This window comes from Oncorhynchus masou, chromosome 8 (assembly GCF_036934945.1).
Source record: "Oncorhynchus masou masou isolate Uvic2021 chromosome 8, UVic_Omas_1.1, whole genome shotgun sequence".
NCBI classification, from domain to species: Eukaryota; Metazoa; Chordata; class Actinopteri; order Salmoniformes; family Salmonidae; genus Oncorhynchus; species Oncorhynchus masou.
Window position 1 is genome coordinate 14,977,367 of NC_088219.1, and position 19,999 is coordinate 14,997,365.

Here is a 19,999-nt window from a genome sequence, read left to right on the forward strand (position 1 = left end):
ATTAAACCGTACATTTAGGCTAATTAGCTCGTCATTTGATCCATCTTCTGGGGATAAGGACTATAGTACGTCTCTGGCTTTCAGGATAAACAGGTTGGCCATATATAACGACCAAATGAAGAGAGAACCTACATACAACCTCACTTACGTTACATGACTAGGCCTGCCGCCTACTGTACAGGATTGGGCTATGCGGAATGAATCTTTTATTTTAACCCAGAGAGCGAATTTCACATATACTAGAAAGGGTTTTCAATAAATAAAAAATGTGTTCAATTAATTAAAAAGGTGTGCTCATTGAATTAAGACATTACAACGGACGCATAGGTTAGTTACCCTTCGGCGGAACATTGAGACTGTGCACGTATCAAATAAGTATTAAATTCTCCGATAAATTAAAGTAAGACAAGATGCCTGAATAGATTGAAGTAGAGGGATAGATTTAGTAAGAAGCAACAGCACAGGTTTTGGATCTCTTCAAAAAAAATATCCAGAAAGTACTAGTGGGTTGAGAAATCTTTCTCAAGCTGCAATTTCTAAAGAGCAACAGTGCGAGGCGCACGCGTTTTGCAGTTCACCCAGTAACTGAGCGTGCTGACATCAGAGGACACGCGTGCGGCGTTGAACTTGTAGGCTACGTGCGTCCCTCTCCATGCCACGACTCGCTGTTTCGTTCCATCTTGTGAAGCAGCGAATCACTGACAGTAGGCCGACAAGGAGTTATTCACCTTTGTCTTTTTAGTGTCTGTCTGCGACGAGACTACACGGAGGCTGTTCAGGCGCTCTGCCTGTAAACTAAGCGGGGTAAGATATGCCTATCCTTGTTGTAATAGGTCTGTGACTTTGGGAAGAGGACGATGGGTTTATTTACATGTCATTGGGTTAATCACTGCAAACCTCTTTCTCACTTAATCGGTGCTCTGGTATGCAAGCGATTTCACTCAGTAGTGGACAGTAGGCAGACAGCCTTGACGTGTAGACGATATTTCCGGTAATATCGAAAGTAGTTGCCAGTCAAGCAATGTTGACAACTGGCACTGCAGTGAATCGACAGAAGCCATATAAGACATGAAAAAGCCTATGGAGACTGACAACCTGCATCGCGCCCTCTGGTTTTATTCATAGCATACCTCAACACAAATCGTAGGCGTTTGTAAGTCAAGAAATATACTTTTCACACAATGACAATGTTGTCACATGCATTCACAGCCCAATCGGTGTTTTTCTTTTTTGCATCCTCCTTTGTCAACCACTTTACTGACATGACACCTCTTGAAGTCATTTATGAGATTGCTGGATATCTTGAGTGTTTGACCTTTGCTTTTAATGACTTTCATATTGCAGTGTTTTGGACCAAGCATCCTGGGCCAAATGAGCCAAAAGATCAAAGAACGTCTATTATTAACGTATCATTCCCTTGTATAATATTGACCTATGATCCAAGACGAACACACAAAATAAAAATCCAAGAGACAGCGTCTGAAAATGCAACTGTAACTCCAGAGGAAGGTGGGACAAACGTGCATTTTCGAGATTTTACATAATTAAACGGTCATGTATATAGCATACAGACTTAATTAGCGTAATATTTCCAACTGAGTGAAAACATGCCGAATATCCCCCCATTTTCAGAGGTGGATTAGTTTTCTTTTTATTATTCTGCTTCTTTGACCCTTGTGCCATGAATATAAGTCGACCTGTTGTGGGGATAAGTCGACCTGTTGTGGGGATAAGTCGACCTGTTGTGGGGATAAGTCGACCTGTTGTGGGGATAAGTCGACCTGTTGTGGGGATAAGTCGACCTGTTGTGGGGATAAGTCGACCTGTTGTGGGGATGATCAAAAGTATAAATCCAAATAATGACAACAAGGGACCATTGAACCAATGCTCTTATCCATTACAGTTCCCAATTCTTGGACTCATGAAGAAGACGAGAACATTATTATGATAAATGGAAGCGAACACCAGCCTATACACCTGATAAATGGCCACATCTGCGCTCTGAGAAGTTCTATGACACTAATATTTCAATAAGTGTGTGTGTGGGGGGGGGGGTCTTATCAAAAGCTGCCATGCCAAAGGAGGGTGCACAAAATAGTCACTTAAGGGGAAATTAAATAAGCGTTCTTAAACCTTTTTTTACTATGACTGTACAAAATCAGCTATACAATTGTGAAAATGTATCTTACCTTACAATATAGTCTGATGTGCGATGCAGTGAGATATTTTAGTGAGATATATAATCTTAATCAAAAGATATATCATCAAATACGCTACAAGACAACATACATTTTGAGGCCTCTGCACTGATGGACGAGAGGGAAAGACAAGCTAAATACTATCATATATCCATCAAATTCTATTGTCGTTGTTAAATCAAATGATTGCCTATAGGTACATCTGTTGTCTGACGTTTTATGGGTCTCGTTCTTAGTTGCGAGTGAGACTGAAGCAATATCATTGTTTTTCAGCAACATCATAACAGTTTCCTCTTCGATAAAAGTTTTCCTTCGGTCTATTCCTGAAACATTGACGTATACAATATCTCATTTGACTTACAGGTTGATTCTTAGTCTATTTGTAGCCTAACCTTGCAGTCTATTCTTAGTGAGGGTCTATTTTCGATATTTACATTTTGATTAAAGACATTTGTAAACAATTTGTAGGCGATGAGAACGTTTTGTAAAATATTCTTCAACAAATGTCCCTTCATTCACTATTATTTTGCTCGAGAACTGCGAAATATATTTTAATTTATTAGGCCCTTATATACGCCGCACTTTTCCACCTTGAGTGATCGAGAAATGTATTTTTTCAAATGTATTATTGTCATAAAGAAATTAGACGTTACACAAAATGTGACCAGCGATGTGGAAATAAGCAACATTTGCTAGTTGAGATGTATGAAGTCAAATGAAAAACACCTAAAACAAAGTCTATTCAGCAATAATATTAATTTAGCTGAGATAAGACCAGATACATAAAAATCGACTGGAATCATTTTTGCTATATAAACAATTACAAATATGATAGATATAGGTGCATCTGCCGCTGGTGTCAACGTCACTTTCAAAATTAAAATAAATATAATAGTTTATTTCATTAAGTTGACAATATGCCTACAAAGCACGGGCACCCACGTTTCAGTGTCAGAGTAGGCTACAGGTCAACAAAGTCCCATTGGCATGAATTAATATTTCCAGAACGAAACAATGTATATCATTCGATGGCGTGCATGTGGGCTCGACTAGATAATGGAAGTAATGCATCTGTTTTGTTTATTGATAGATATTAGTTCTTAGTCCTGAAAGAATTAATAAGCCAGCGCATGATGCACCATATTTGCAATTTCTTCCTTCCTCAAGTGAACATCATATCAAACGAAGATGTTTGTGGTCATACATCATACCACATATCATATGTTAGCTTATTCAAGTACATCTGAATAACAAGGAACTTCATCAAATCAGCATCTAATAATCTAAATATTAGATGCATTTAATTTGGTCTACTTGTTTTTGTAACACAAGTATACACTTATTTGTATAGTTACATGCGTGTTCTTATCTTCTAATAAAAAATCTAATGTTTTTTTATTGCAACGCTTAAATCGTTGGTACTTCAGCATTTTCGATCAAATACACAGTTTCTAACACGTCCTTTACATCCTGATACTGGCAATAGCCTGTGCTATTTTTCACCAATGTTAAATCAATTAAAAAGGAACGTAAAATGACTTAAATTAAGTTTAAATACCATTTTTTAAAGAAATTTCAGCAAATATAAATACGTAAGATAAAAAATGCGTTATAGTCGATTACACACGAGATAGAATTGTAACTTTTGTTCAATAAAACATTATATTTCACAGGCTAACGATGGACTATAGCCTGCATCTCAGTACTAGAGGCGTCACTACAGACCCTGGTTCGTTTCCAGGCTGTATCACAACCGGCTGTGATTGGGAGTCCTTTATGGCAGCGCAAAATTGGCCCAGCCTCGTCCGGATTAGGGTTTGGCTGGGGTAGGCCGTCATTGTAAATAAGAATTTGTTCTTAACTGACTTGCCTTGTAAATAAAATACAAAAATAATTGCTACTTCTTTAATTCACACAAGCCATAAGACAATAGTAATAGAAGCACTGTTTAGATACCGTACGAAACATAATTCTGAAAGCTATCCAGTCGGACGGATGGACTTTGATACAACGGAATTTTATGACTAATGATTAATGGACTATACATATCTAGTTATTGGCTTACAGTTGAACATCTTCTATTTCAAATTAAACAATGTGTTAGTTATGTCAATTATCATGTTTTAAATATGTAACATTTTAAGTTTAAAATGTTGTGCATTTGTCTTGAGGTTATTTGCGCAGTTTGGAACTCGTGAGAACAGGTTGCATATGACTGTATCACTCGGCCTACTATTTTCAGATTCAAGTCAAAAGACTTGTCTTTCATAAAAAAAACATCCGATCAACGTAGGCCTAAAATCTGAGAAACGAGTAGGTATCACAAAAGTGCAATTATGAAATGTTTGCCTACGGTGTATTCTAGTAGGCCTAACCATACTCTATTTGGTAGGCCTAAGGCTACTTTCTTTTTGGTAGGCTTAACAAAACGAATGGTAACAGTTATTTTAAGTAGACCACATTGACAAGTGGTCTGAAATATACTCACCCTTTCACCATGATAGCATGTCTGTCTGGGCCTAAATTGTGTCATATCATCCCAAGGTCGAAACAGGAAAGGTTGGTACAGCAACTGTATGTAAACGACAAAATACATAAGCCAAACAGAGACACTTAAATCAACAGACTTTCTTATTAAACCTGGTAGCAGACCTTCCAGTTGTTTCCGAATAGGGGTGTCACTTACAATACTTAATATAGAGACAGAACAGTTTCCAAATATCACGAATCAAGGCTTTCAGATTGATTTGGTAACAGTGGCGGTTAATTGTTAGGCCTACATTGGATAGACTAACAGTGTGTAAGTAGATATGCGTAAAATGTACCTGTTGGCCTAGATATCCATTTGGGTTTAATACTTAGCCTACTACCAATGTAGTAATAGATGGTAGGCCTGCATAGTATTTTCACGCAAGGACAACCCTAACGTATGTAGCCTAATGTCACATGTTTCCTTGAAGGTGATGCTCTGCAATGTTTTGCGGCCACCAAAATCTGTCACTCATTCTATGCATGGCTTATTGGAAACATGGAGTTCTTAATTTTTATTTCACCTGTTTTCCCATTGCATTATTTATCATAATTAAAACATAGGCTTACACACAGCAAATTCGCAAACATAACAGACAATAACCAACAGTGCAATAACCTGGTAATAACCCCCGTTAGAGGAATTAAGCCCTTTTTAGGCATAGACCTACGATTTTACGAATTAAGGTTTTATATACACGATCCAAGTAAAATGCCACGATTATTGCACTTCAGAATTGCTCGTAATCCAATTTGACAGTCAAAATAATAACTTCAATTTAAGCTTTGAAGTGGTAAGATTGAATCAGAATAACCTGAGAATTTAGACGCCGAGGAAAAACGGCAATTGATGTATGAATGCGCCACGATTGTATGTAGGCCTAAATTATATTATAGAATTTCCACTGAGGCCCCCTCAATAGATGTTCTTCTTGTATTTCCCTCTGCGTAGATCTCGCGAGAGTGGTGGCGTGGCTGGCTGTGTGGTTGCAGTAGACAGAGGGAGAAGGCAGGCAGCATCATGGCGGACAGAGACAGTGGAAGTGAGCAGGGAGGAGCAGCCACGGGCCCGGGCGTCGGTTCCATGCACCCAGTGACAGGAGGGGCGGGCTCGGCTTCCGGGCTGCAACACGAGACGCAAGAGCTAGCGTCGAAACGAGTTGACATTCAAAATAAACGTTTCTATCTGGACGTGAAGCAGAACGCAAAAGGCCGCTTCTTAAAGATAGCTGAAGTCGGGGCCGGGGGAAACAAGAGCCGCCTCACTCTCTCCATGTCAGTGGCAGTCGAGTTCCGTGACTACTTAGGGGACTTCATCGAACATTATGCCCAATTAGGTCCTAGCAATCCGGACATCGCACAGGATGAGCCGAGGCGAGCACTTAAAAGCGAATTCTTGGTTCGGGAGAATCGGAAGTACTACATGGATCTGAAAGAGAACCAGAGAGGCCGGTTTCTGAGGATTCGACAGACCGTGAACCGGGGGCCCGGTTTGGGATCCACGCAAGGCCAGACAATTGCTCTGCCTGCACAGGGACTTATTGAGTTTCGTGACGCTTTGGCAAAACTCATTGACGACTACGGAGTAGATGACGAACCTGCCGAGTTGCCAGAGGGGACCTCCTTGACAGTGGACAACAAACGCTTTTTCTTCGACGTGGGCTCCAATAAATACGGAGTGTTCATGAGGGTAAGCGAGGTGAAGCCAACATACCGCAACTCTATCACGGTGCCCTACAAAGTGTGGTCCAAATTTGGAAATACGTTCTGTAAATACGCGGAGGAGATGAAGAAGATCCAGGAGAAACAGCGGGAGAAAAGGGCATGTGAAATGCAGCAACAAGAGGAGATGCATGCTGATGATGCAGACGAGGATTGATATATAGAGCAGAAACATGCAAGAAAATAATCGAAATAACAAAAAGAGAAATTATAATAACTTTACTGTAAAAAGAAAGAAATCTAAAGATTTAACTGTAACTGTTTAACTCCAAGGGAGCACCACCCACACAAAAAATAAACCTCCACAAACTGACAGTTATGACATGTTGTCACCCATCGCTGGATGTTACCGATTTACCCACCATTAATACAGTAAGCGGCTGCTAAACAAAGTAATAACATTATATATGAACCGTGTTTCCTACTTGATGATAAAGAACTGAGTGTTTATTTCTCTTATTAACCAATAACTTTTGTACACGTTAAAGATATTATTAGTGTTTGCAATGTTCAAATGGAATTATTGCCGAGTTATGAGAAACAAGTCCTTTTCATTTGACTTCAGCACAAAATCAGATATTTTAGTTTTTTTTAACCAAAATGTAAAACCTTTTTTAAGAGGTTGACATAGTTTAGGTCTACTTGCCACCCTATTTACTTGTACCTGTGAGTAGAGATTTGTTTACACATAAATCATATGAGGGCTAGGCCTGCTTTGGAATTCAGTTTAGATGTCATGCAGTCTGTACTTTTTTCAATGTCATGCAACGAAATAAGTGCTCTCGCTCTCTCTCGTGCAATATGCATTGACCTCGGAACACATTGAACTGGTCAATGGAACTCGACATGAAAACTTTCAAAAGGAAATACTGTTGTAACTTTTGTTTCAATTGAAAGTGTCGTCATGCAGATCGTTATACTATAGACTATCTTTGTGTCTCGTCATGCAATGTGTTTAAAACAAAAAAAAAGGTACCGTCTTAGATTAAGGAAGTGCAGTGACAACATGCAGCAAATGACATGAGAAGTGGTTGAGAACAGCATATTTGTCCTATAGACCACTCAACCCTGCTAGCACCACCTAATTGGCATCATGGTCTATTGATAGTGCTGATTTTAAAACAAAAAGTAAAGCATGGTTTTGAGAATCTGAAATGTATGTCAACATCAGTGCTTATGAATAAGAGGTTTTCTGTTGGGTAATTTGACACACAAAGGACCAGCAAATATCAGCCAACCAATAAGATGCAATGTACCAATGAGTGCTGTTGCTGCATGTTTACCTGTACAAAGCCTGATATTGGTTTTCACACATTGTGGCTCAAGGACACCTCTCCAAGCTGCTTGTCATCCCTGTAAATGCTCAACTGATCTTTAGATTGAATGCTGGTCTGAATATCGGTTTCCAGCTTCTTTGGAAACAACAATCAGATCATGTCAGATTTGTCCCAGTATTTAGTGAAAAGATGTCCTGGCATATTGGATGAAATATAAAGCAGCAGGCCTAACTGTCCTTGAGCCCCTCTGGTTAAAGCCACTGGTGTAAATGGTACACGGACGGGAGTGTCCTCGGCACATAAACAACCTGGTGCCTTAAACACTCCGCATGATTACATGTTGGCCTGATGCTTTGGATCACAGTTCGGGGTTTTAGTTTTTTCCCCGTATTGCTTTTCTGTGTGCCGCAGCACAACTTGTGGTGCCAAGGGGTTCTTTAAGAACCCTTCTGAAAAGAAAAGGGGCAGATTACAAATATTTTTCTGCCCCCTTTCCCAATCTCACTCTCACCCCCCAAGCCATCCAGGTATCGGCCTACATGTAAATGTGGAAGGGGGTGGTCACCTAGAAGACAATGCATAGGAGGCTGCTCTTCACAGGCCCAGCCTGGCGAGGTGGAGCAGAGAGCAGTTGCTGACTGGTAACATCACTGTGGACTGGATTGAGGCTTGTTGGAGGCCCCCTTGTGACGCTCTCTATGTGTAGTTCTATGGCTTGGGCAGTAATGTGTAATTTGTAAGTTGCTAAAGACCTCAATTAGGGGGAGTAGTAAGCATGTCTTATTTTGATTTGTGTTTAGTTTTTTAGTTTGAACTTTTCAACGTTATTCCACATCGTTTGTCATTTTGAATGTTGGTTTTTTTTTTGCTCATAAAGGATATTTTCTTTTCAGTGCAACATTTCATTACTGTGTGCAATATCCTATGTGCCGATTCATGGCAATATGTATATCAATTAAATATATGATTAATATTTGAACGCATGTGGCTGAATTCCATGTTTATTTCTCTTCAAGGTTTTAAATGCCTTTATCTGCACTTAAACAGAAGTCCAACCAGGGAGACAAAGTCAATCTAACAAAGCAAGCTTCATTCTTCCTGATGAGGACACACCCAACACCCTAACATTCACAATAACTAACATGCTGAGGATTAGTGTCGTCTGTCTCCTAGGCCTCTATCTCTCCCTGTGGCTTGGGAAGTCTGTCTCCTAGGCCTCTATCACCTCTCCCTGTGGCTTGGGAAGTCTGTCTCCTAGGCCTCTATTACCTCTCCCTGTGGCTTGGGAAGTCTGTCTCCTAGGCCTCTATTACCTCTCCATATGACTTGGGAAGTCGGTCTCCTAGGCCTCTCACCTCTCCCTATGGCTTGGGAAGTCTGTCTCCAAGGCCTCTATTACCTCTCCCTATGGCTTGGGAAGTCTGTCTCCTAGGCCTCTATTACCTCTCCCTATGGCTTGGGAAGTCTGTCTCCTAGGCCTCTATGACCTCTCCCTATGGCTTGGGAAGTCTGTCTCCTAGGCCTCTATCACCTCTCCCTATGGCTTGGGAAGTCTGTCTCCTAGGCCTCTATCACCTCTCCCTATGACTTGGGAAGTCGGTCTCCTAGGTCTCTCTCTCCCTATGACTTGGGAAGTCTGTCTCCTAGGTCTCTATCTCTCCCTATGGCTTGGGAAGTCTGTCTCCTAGGCCTCTCACCTCTCCCTATGACTTGGGAAGTCTGTCTCCTAGGCCTCTATTACCTCTCCCTATGACTTGGGAAGTCTGTCTCCTAGGCCTCTATTACCTCTCCCTATGACTTGGGAAGTCTGTCTCCTAGGCCTCTATCACCTCTCCCTATGGCTTGGGAAGTCTGTCTCCTAGGCCTCTATCACCTCTCCCTATGGCTTGGGAAGTCTGTCTCCTAGGCCTCTATCACCTCTCCCTATGGCTTGGGAAGTCTGTCTCCTAGGCCTCTATCACCTCTCCCTATGGCTTGGGAAGTCTGTCTCCTAGGCCTCTATCTCTCCCTATGGCTTGGGAAGTCTGTCTCCTAGGCCTCTATCTCTCCCTATGGCTTGGGAAGTCTGTCTCCTAGGCCTCTATCTCTCCCTATGGCTTGGGAAGTCTGTCTCCTAGGCCTCTATCTCTCCCTATGGCTTGGGAAGTCTGTCTCCTAGGCCTCTATCTCTCCCTATGGCTTGGGAAGTCTGTCTCCTAGGCCTCTATCTCTCCCTATGGCTTGGGAAGTCTGTCTCCTAGGCCTCTATCTCTCCCTATGACTTGGGAAGTCTGTCTCCTAGGCCTCTATCTCTACCTATGGCTTGGGAAGTCTGTCTCCTATGCCTCTATCTCTCCCTATGACTTGGGAAGTCTGTCTCCTAGGACTCTATCTCTCCCTATGGCTTGGGAAGTCTGTCTCCTAGGCCTCTATCTCTCCCTATGGCTTGGGAAGTCTGTCTCCTAGGCCTCTATCTCTCCCTATGGCTTGGGAAGAATAAAGGGATTGGATGATTGTAGGGAATGAAAATATGTTGAGTTTTGCTGCAAAGGAAAAGCAGGTTACACCCTTGTTTCTTTATTTTGTACGATATTTATTAAGGTGTATGTTGTTCTCCTTCCTGTCTTCAGTGGTTGATGTTTGTAGCACATTGCTTTCCCAGGTGGATGAAATGTCAGACCAATATTAGTTTGAAATGATCTCAACAAGGAATGTATTTTTTCTCTCTTATGTTGCGACCCTTTACAAAGAGGATAATGGATTAACTCATTCGGTGTTGATGCATCGAATATAATTTATGTGCATTTTACAAATTGTAAAGAAAATAAATGTAATTTACCCACATCTGACATAAATGAATCTTTAATATGTATGTGCTTTTTTTCTCATGTGGTTCTCTTCTGTAAGAAATGGCCATGTGAGATCGCCAAACTGGGTAGGGTTTCTGCTCCGTGTCTATTTTCGGTTATGAATATTGCTATGCTACAGAAACACTACAGCTAATCTATCAGATACTAGAGCATCATGTCGCCCATTACATGTTTGTGATTGCTTTATTTTACTGTGTTATAATGGATATGGTTTGCAGTGATTTTGTGATATGCGCTTTGTATTTTATCCTAGGATTATCTTTTGTTTTGCCAAGCAATAATCTCCAGAAACTTGTAAACTAACATTCACAGCTCAATGTTCTACCACCATCATGTGTAGCAGCTAATTGGTTCTAGGTTTCCATACCACTGATTTACAATTGTTAACCTCCACATACGTGCAAATCCTAAAATTAAATCTGCACACAACCTGTGTGTGCAGATCTCCCATTGACATCAATGGGCAATTTGTAAGTCAGGAGGGGGGACATATTTGGTGTGCTGGAATCTATAGATGTTACAATATTATTGTCACTGAGGGACTACTAGAGAACCAGCAGCTACACTGCCAGTAGAGACTAAAACATGATTTATAGGGTTAACAGGAGCTTTAGGACGGACATTGATATGTATTATAAAAACAATACCCCTGAAGAAGAGGCATCACATAGTCATGATGACTCTTTTACAATCTCCCGTGTTAAAGACTTTTGTAGAGTCTGTTCAAGACCTTCACTGCTTGTGTAGATTCACATTTCTCCTAGGCTACCCATGGACACCCACGTGTGAAGGTCAAGCAAATTCCTTTCTGGCTGGTGTTAGAATGAGACCTGCTGTTTGTGACGTGAAGGCTATGTAAACATTGAAATTAAATGCAAAGAAATGTAAAAGGTATGTATTTATATATCCTGCCCCGTATATGTTTAGTCAAATGTATTATTCATGCACCCAAAATGGCCAGGTGGGCAAACTCAGTACTGCTACGGTGGCAATATTTATCATTCTCATGATCACACCGGTCATGATATATGTAATGTTCACATTAATGTAAACATTCATTCACGTCTGCTGCTGTATGCTACAGTGACGCATGTTTCATGTTGTGCTGGCACTAGTCATCTTATGCTTCTATCTAACCAATCCACAATCTTCATAGTAACATGGATGTCTGGTGACTCACTTTTAAGTGGGATGGTGTGCAAGGAGACCATGGAAAGTGTCAAAATAGAATCCCTTTTTATTTGTCACATACGCAGAATACAACGGGTGTAGATTTAAATGTGAAATTCTTGCTTACGAGCCCTTCTCAATGATGCAGAGTAAAAGTGACTCGGCATCAGGATAGATAAATAAAGGAGAGTAGCAGCTGTGTGTGTGTGTGTGTGTGTGTGTGTGTGTGTACAGTGCATTCGGAAAGTATTCAGACTTTTACCACATTTTGTTATGCTACAGCCTTATACAAAAATGTATCAAATATTTTTGTTTTTTTTATCAATCTACACACTATAGCCTGTAATGACAAAGCAAAAACATTTTTTTAAATTTTATGCTAATTGTATCAACAACAAAAAAACAGAACATTTACATGAGTATTCAGACCCTTTACTCATTACTTTGTTGAAGCACCTTTGGCAGCAATTATAGCCTGGAGTCTTCTTGGGTATGATACTACAAGCTTGGCACAACTGTATTTGGGGAGTTTCTGGGCCACTCAAGAACATTCAGAGAATTGTCCCGAAGCCACTCCTGCATTGTCTTGGTTGTGTGCTTAGAGACGTTGTCCTGTTGGAAGGTGAACCTTTGCACTAGTCTGAGGTCGTGAGCACTCTGGAGCAAGTTTTCATCAAGGATCTCTCTGTACTTTGCTACATTCATCTTTCCCTTGATCCTGACTAGTCTCCCAGTCCCTGCAGCTGAAAAACATCCCCACAGCATGATGCTGCCACCACCATGCTTCACCGTAGGGATGGTGCCAGGTTTCCTCCAGATGTGACGGTTGGCATTCAGGCCAAAGAGTTCAATCTTGGTTTCATCAGAGCAGAGAATCTTGTTTCTCATGGTCTGAGAGTCTTTAGGTGCCTTTTGACAAACTCTAAGCGGGCTGTCATGTGCCTTTTTCTGAGGAGTGTCTTCCGGCTGGCCTGATTGGTGGAGTGCTGCAGAGATGGTTGTCCTTCTGAAAGGTTCTCCCATCTCCACAGTGGAGCTCTGTCAGAGTGACCATTGAGTTCTTGGTCACCTCTCTGACCAATGCCCTTCTCGCCCGATTGCTCAGTTTGGCCGAGCAGCCAGGTCTAGGACAAGTTTTGGTGTTTCCAACTTCTTCCATTTAAGAATGATTGAGGCCACTGTGTTCTTGGGGACCTTCAATGCTGCAGAAATGTTTTGGTACCATTCCCCAGATCTGTGCCTCGACACAATCCTGTCTCGGCGCACTACAGACAATTCCTTCGACCTCATGGCTTGGCTCTGACATGCACTGTCATCTGTGGGACGTTATATGTGTGTGTCTTTCCAAATGATATCCAATCAATTGAATTTACCACAGGTGGACTCCAATCAAGTTGTAGAAACAAGCAAAGGGTCTGAATACTTATGTAAATAAGGTATTTCTGTTTTCAATTGTTAAAACATTTGCTAAAATTTTCTCTTCATCATTATGGGATATTGTGTGTAGATTGCAGAGGATTTTTTAAATTTAATGCAATTTAAAATAAGCCTGTAATGTAAGAAAAGTCTAGGGGTCTTAATCATTTACAAAGGCAAGTATTCAGACCAGTCAAATGCTTGGACATGCCTAATAATTCAAGGGTTTTTCTTTATTGTTACTATGTTCTGCATTGTAGAATAATAGTGAAGACATACACAATGAAATGACATGTATGGAATCATTTAGTATCCAAAAAAGTGTTTAACAAATATATTCTTCAAAGCAGCCACTCTTTGCCTTGATGACAGCTTTTGCACCATCTTGGCATTCTCTCAACCAGCTTCATGAGGTAGTCACATAGAATGCTTTTTCAACAGTCTTAAATTAGTTCCCACATATGCTGAACACTTGTTGGCTGCTTTTTCTTCACTCTGCGGTCCAACTCATCCCAATCCTTCTCAATTGGATTGAGGTTAGGGGATTGTGGAGGCCAGGTCATCTGATGCAGCACTTCATCACACTCCTTCTTGGTAAAATAGCCTTTACACAGCCTGTAGGTGTGTTGGGTCATTGTCCTGCTGAAAAACAAATGATAGTCCCACTAAACCAGATGAGATGGCGCATCATTGCAGAATGCTGTGGTAGCCATGCTGGTTAAGTGTGCCCTGAATTCTAAATAAATTACTGACAGAGTCACCAGCAAAGCACCCCTACACCATCACACCACCTCCTCCATTCTTCACGGTGGGAACCACACATGCAGAGATCATCCTTTCACCTACTCTGTCTCACAAAGACACAGCGGTTGGAACCAAAAATGTTAAATTTGGACTCATCAGACCAAATGACAGATTTCCACCGGTCTAATGTCGATTACTCGTGTTTCTTGGCCCAATCAAGTCTCTTCTTATTGGTGTCCTTTAGTAATGGTTTCTTTGTAGCAATTTGACCTTGAAGGCCTGATTCACACAGTCTCCTCTGAACAGTTGATGTTGAGATGTGTCTGTTACTTGAACTCTGTGAAGCATTTATTTGGGCTGCAATTTCTGAGTCTGTTAACTCTAATGAAGTTATCCTCTGCAGCAGAGGTAACTCTGGGTCTTCCTTTCCTGTGGCAGTCCCCAAGAGAGCCAGTTTCATCATAGCGATTGATGGTTTTTAGACTGCATTTGAAGAAACGTTCAAAGTTCTTAATGTTCTATACTGACTGACCTTCATGTCTTAGGACTGGACGACAGGATGGACTGTCGTTTCTCTTTGCTTTTTGAGCTGTTCTTGCCATAATATGGACTTGGTGTTTTACCAAATTGGGCTATCTTCTTTATTCCACCCCTACATTGTCACAACGCAACTGATTGGCTCAAATGCATTAAGAAGGAAAGAAATTCCACAAATTAACTTTTTAAGAAGGCACACCTGTTAATTGAAAGCATCCTGACGGGTTGCATCACTGCCTGGTACGGCAACTGCTCGACCTCTGAACACAAGACAGTAGTGCTTACAGCCCAGTACATCACTGGGGCCAAGCTTCCTGCCATCCAGGACCTCTATACCAGGCAGTGTCAGAGGAAGGCCCTAAAATTAGTCAGACTCCAGCCACCCTTGTCTCTGCTACCACATGGCAAGCGGAACTGGAGCGCCAAGTGTAGGTCCAAGAGGCTTTGAAACAGATTCTCCCCCCAAGCTATAAGACTCCTGAACATCTAATCAAATGGCTACCCAGACTATTTGCATTGCCCCCCCCCCACATCCTCTCTTTTACACCGCTGCTACTCTGTTATTTCATAGTCACTTTAACTGTACATGTACATATTACCTCAACTAACCGGTGTCCCCGCACATTGACTCTGTACCGGTACCCCCTGAATATAGCCTCCACACTGACTCTGTACCGGTACCCCCTGAATATAGCCTCCACACTGACTCTGTACTGGTACCCCCTGTATATAGCCTCCACATTGACTCTGTACCGGTACCCCCTGTATATAGCCTCCACATTGACTCTGTATATAGCCTCCACATTGACTCTGTACCCCCTGAATATAACCTCCACATTGACTCTGTACCGGTACCCCCTGAATATAACCTCCACATTGACTCTGTACCGGTACCCCCTGTATATAGCCTCCACATTGACTCTGTACCGGTACCCCCTGTATATAGCCTCCACACTGACTCTGTACCGGTACCCCCTGTATATAGCCTCCACATTGACTCTGTACCGGTACCCCCTGTATATAGCCTCCACATTGACTCTGTACCGGTACCCCCTGTACCCTCCACATTGACTCTGTATATAACCTCCACATTGACTCTGTACCCTCCACACTGACTCTGTACCGGTACCCCCTGTATATAGCCTCCACATTGACTCTGTACCGGTACCCCCTGTATATAGTCTCGCTATTGTTATTTTACTGCTGCTGTTTAATTACTTGTTCCTTTTTTTATTACTCATATTTTTAAAACTGCATTGTTGTTTAGGGACTTGTAAATAAGCATTTCACTAAGGTCTACAGCTGTTGTATTCAGGACACGTGACGAATAACATCAAATCAAATCTAATGTATATGTCACATACACATGGTTAGGAGATGTTAACGCGAGTGTAGCGAAATGCTTGTGCTTCTAGTTCCGACAATGCAGTAATAACCAACGAGTAATCTAACCTAACAATTCCAAAACTAGTACCTTATACACACAAGTGTGAAGGGATAAAGAATATGTACATAAAGATATATGAATGAGTGATAAATGGTACATTTGATTTGAATTGAAATGCTTGTGTTGGGTTCCTGGGGTCTTTCTGTACAGCACGAGGGACTTGTAGGGACACTTCTGATGGAAGGGGAGAGTAGCAACCTCTGTACAACAGAGACCTCTTGATGTAATGGTTAATTGCTGGACTGATAGTCACAGGCAGGGGTCATGCACCCCAAAAATCTGAGGGGGCACAAAGTGCGCGAGGATGGCTGTGGGGTGGATCGGAAGTTCCCCGTCCAGAAGTTGAATAATTTAGCATTTTTCAAACACCTGAAACAGTTTTTCTCTGAAATCTAGAGCAATAATAATCATGCCTAATTCTATGTAAAAATAAATAAATGTAAAAGTACATTTTTATGCATATCTAAGCGTACCTCTTGAGCTGTCTGTATCCTCCTGACTGACTGGTGGTTCTTTTTTTTTAAAGAAACTAAATATGCTTCTCTGTGTCTCTACAAACATCTGGGTAAAAGACAAAGGAATTAGAATCTTATTCAGTTCATTTAGTTATTGCTTGCTTTTCTAAAGACTAACAACCTTGCCAGCAGGCACGCCAGCTACGATAGTTAGACAAGCTCGCTATCTCTAACTTGATTGATAGCCTGAAATGGCTGCTTCATAGCTAGTTATGAGGTTAGGTACCTATCTGGGCTAGCTAAAGCAACTTCATGAAATGGCTAGTTGGCTAGTACTGTAGTATTTCAGAGAAACAATACCAAAAAAATTAATATATATATATATTTGAAAACATTTTGGTGTTGTTTCTCTGAAATACTGATATATATATAAACAGGTAAAAAGGGGGCACGCTCCCCTTAAGGGCATGATGCCTCTGGTCACAGGGACCTATTTGGTGCAAGTCCCAATAGGGCTACCTCTACATTTGCTACAATATCTTAAGGACAAATAGAAAGGGAATGGAAAGGGGGATACCTAGTCAGTTGTACAACTGAATGCATTAAACTGAAATGTGTCTTCCACATTTAACCCAACTGGTAGATGCATTGCAAAACCAAAGTCATAAAATAACTGACTTTGAGCAAATTTGAGTAGCTTTTACCTTAAACTGAAGAGACTTAAATGAAAACCAGTTTCCAAGGTTTGAATATGTCCTAACCTGATTAAATTGTGACGGAAGGAAATGACTAGGCTGCATTCACACAGGCAGCCCAATTCAAATATTTTTTTCCACTAATTGGTCTTTTGACCATTCACATCAGATCTGATCTGATGCTGTTCTGATTGGTCAAAAGACCAATTAGTGAAAAAAAAATCAGAATCAGAATTGGGCTGCCTGCCATGTGACCACGCCACAACCTAAGTGATAGCCTACTGCAGGTGCATATCTCTCACTTTAATGACACCAGAAGATAAACAGTAAGCAGTTGCAATACCTTTATCAAAAGCTTCCATACCTGTAGACCTACCGGAGTTGCAGAACTTGCTATTTGTAAAGGACAGCATGGCTCTGGCTTTGGAACGCATCTTTCTTCTATTTGTAAAGGACAGCATGGCTCTGGCTTTGGAATGCATCTTTCTTCCTATTTGTAAAGGACAGCATGGCTCTGGCTTTGGAATATCTTTCTTCCTATTTGTAAAGGACAGCATGGCTCTGGCTTTAGAATGCATCTTTCTTCCTATTTGTAAAGGACAGCATGGCTCTGGCTTTAGAATGCATCTGTCTTCCTATTTGTAAAGGACAGCATGGCTCTGGCTTTGGAATGCATCTGTCTTCCTATTTGTAAAGGACAGCATGGCTCTGGCTTTAGAACGCATCTTTCTTCCTATTTGTAAAGGACAGCATGGCTCTGGCTTTGGAATGCATCTTTCTTCCTATTTGTAAAGGACAGCATGGCTCTGGCTTTAGAATGCATCTTTCTTCCTATTTGTAAAGGACAGCATGGCTCTGGCTTTGGAATGCATCTGTCTTCCTATTTGTAAAGGACAGCATGGCTCTGGCTTTGGAATGCATCTTTCTTCCTATTTGTAAAGGACAGCATGGCTCTGGCTTTGGAACGCATCTTTCTTCCTATTTGTAAAGGACAGCATGGCTCTGGCTTTGGAACGCATCTGTCTTCCTATTTGTAAAGGACAGCATGGCTCTGGCTTTGGAACGCATCTTTCTTCCTATTTGTAAAGGACAGCATGGCTCTGGCTTTGGAATGCATCTTTCTTCCTATTTGTAAAGGACAGCATGGCTCTGGCTTTGGAATGCATCTGTCTTCCTTTTTACCTGACAACCCTGCTTGTTGAAAGTAAATTAAACACTGATTCTAACCATAGATATCCTATTAAATTACTATCTATACTAATTCTTAATTATATGATTCTAACAGCAGGCTTGGTAACAAATAAACCAAGTTACCAAGATGCCCTGACCTACCCTGCTCCCACAAAGCATAGTTGGCTGAGTTATGACATTTGCAGCGCCATTGTCAATTAGACTAAGCTTAAACTTCTTAGATGCCTGATATTGTAACCTTTTGCAATTCTTTTAAATAGGCGTATATGGTAAATATATTTTATTGGAGTCATTTAGCAGACACTCGTATCCAGAGCGTCTTACAGTTAGTGCATTCATCCTTTGGAAATATATGTCACCTAGAAGTAATTATATCATCTTACTTGTGAGAAATGTGATTGCTGCCTCTGCTGTGAATTTTATAAGGTGGCTGGCAACCAACTTTAAGGTGCATTACCGCCACCTACTGGACTGGAGTGTGGACCAGAGACATGGAATTAATTATTCTTGTCTTCTTAAGGAAACAAAATACATAATTAAATACTACATCCCCTGAAAATTTCCCCAGCAGTTAACTTATGCTTGGCTCCTCAATTACTCCATATATCAGATAACAATCTCTCCCTTTATCTCCCATATTTCTGCCACTGAAATAGCACGTCTTCCACTGTCTCCATCTCCTCCTGACAGTGACCACACCTCCCAGTCAGATGTTTCCTTCCCATATTTCTGCCACTGAAATAGCACGTCTTCCACTGTCTCCATCTCCTCCTGACAGTGACCACACCTCCCAGTCGGATGTTTCCTTCCCATATTCCTGGCACTGAAATAGCACGTCTTCCACTGTCTCCATCTCCTCCTGACAGTGACCACACCTCCCAGTCAGATGTTTCCTTCCCATATTCCTGGCACTGAAATAGCACGTCTTCCACTGTCTCCATCTCCTCCTGACAGTGACCACACCTCCCAGTCAGATGTTTCCTTCCCATATTCCTGGCACTGAAATAGCACGTCTTCCACTGTCTCCATCTCCTCCTGACAGTGACCACACCTCCCAGTCAGATGTTTCCTTCCCATATTCCTGGCACTGAAATAGCACGTCTTCCACTGTCTCCATCTCCTCCTGACAGTGACCACACCTCCCAGTATGTTTCTTCCTGGCACTGAAATAGCACGTCTTCCACTGTCTCCATCTCCTCCTGACAGTGACCACACCTCCCAGTCAGATGTTTTCCCACCAATTCCAATGTACTGTTGAGCCTCGTGTGTCTCAGCCTTGTAATTTTTACTCCCCAATTTCGTGGTATCCAATTGGTAATTACAGTCTTGTCCCATTGCTGCAACTCCCGTACGGACTCAGGAGAGGCGAAGGTCGAGAGCCGTGCATCCTCCGAAACACAACACAACCCAACCAAGCTGCGCTGCTTCTTGACACAAGGCCCACTTAACACCGAAGCCAGCCGCACCAATGTGTCGGTGGAAACACCGTACACCTGGCAACCATGTCAGCATGCACTGCGCCCGGCCCTCCACAGGAGTCGCTAGTGCGCGATGGGATGAGGACATGCCTGCCGGCCAAACCCTTCCCTAACCCTCCCCGAACACTGTGCCAATTGTGCGCCGCCCCGTGGGTCTCCCGGTTGCGGCCGGCTACGATAGAGCCTGGGCTCGAACTCAGAATCTCTATTGGCCTTAGACCACTGCGCCACTCGGGAGGCCCTCAGCCTTGTAATCACACTTTCCTCCCTTCTCTCTCGACTTGATGACCT

General features: G+C 41.9%; 1 protein-coding gene across 1 annotated transcript; it reads left to right on the top strand.

The window, feature by feature from the left end:
* Positions 1-636: 636 nt before the first annotated feature.
* On the top strand, positions 637-8,709 carry LOC135544158 (transcriptional activator protein Pur-alpha-like). The gene is made up of 2 exons (XM_064971570.1): positions 637-804; positions 5,680-8,709. The coding sequence occupies exon 2, from the start codon at positions 5,749-5,751 to the stop codon at positions 6,604-6,606; it is 858 nt and encodes a 285-aa protein (XP_064827642.1). The 5' UTR covers positions 637-804; positions 5,680-5,748; the 3' UTR covers positions 6,607-8,709.
* The last annotated feature ends 11,290 nt before the right edge of the window (positions 8,710-19,999 follow it).

What these genes read in the sequence shown, in the direction of transcription:
- LOC135544158 (XM_064971570.1), top strand. Translation starts at nt 5,749, where the DNA reads ATGGCGGACAGAGACAGTGGAAGTGAGCAGGGAGGAGCAGCCACGGGC.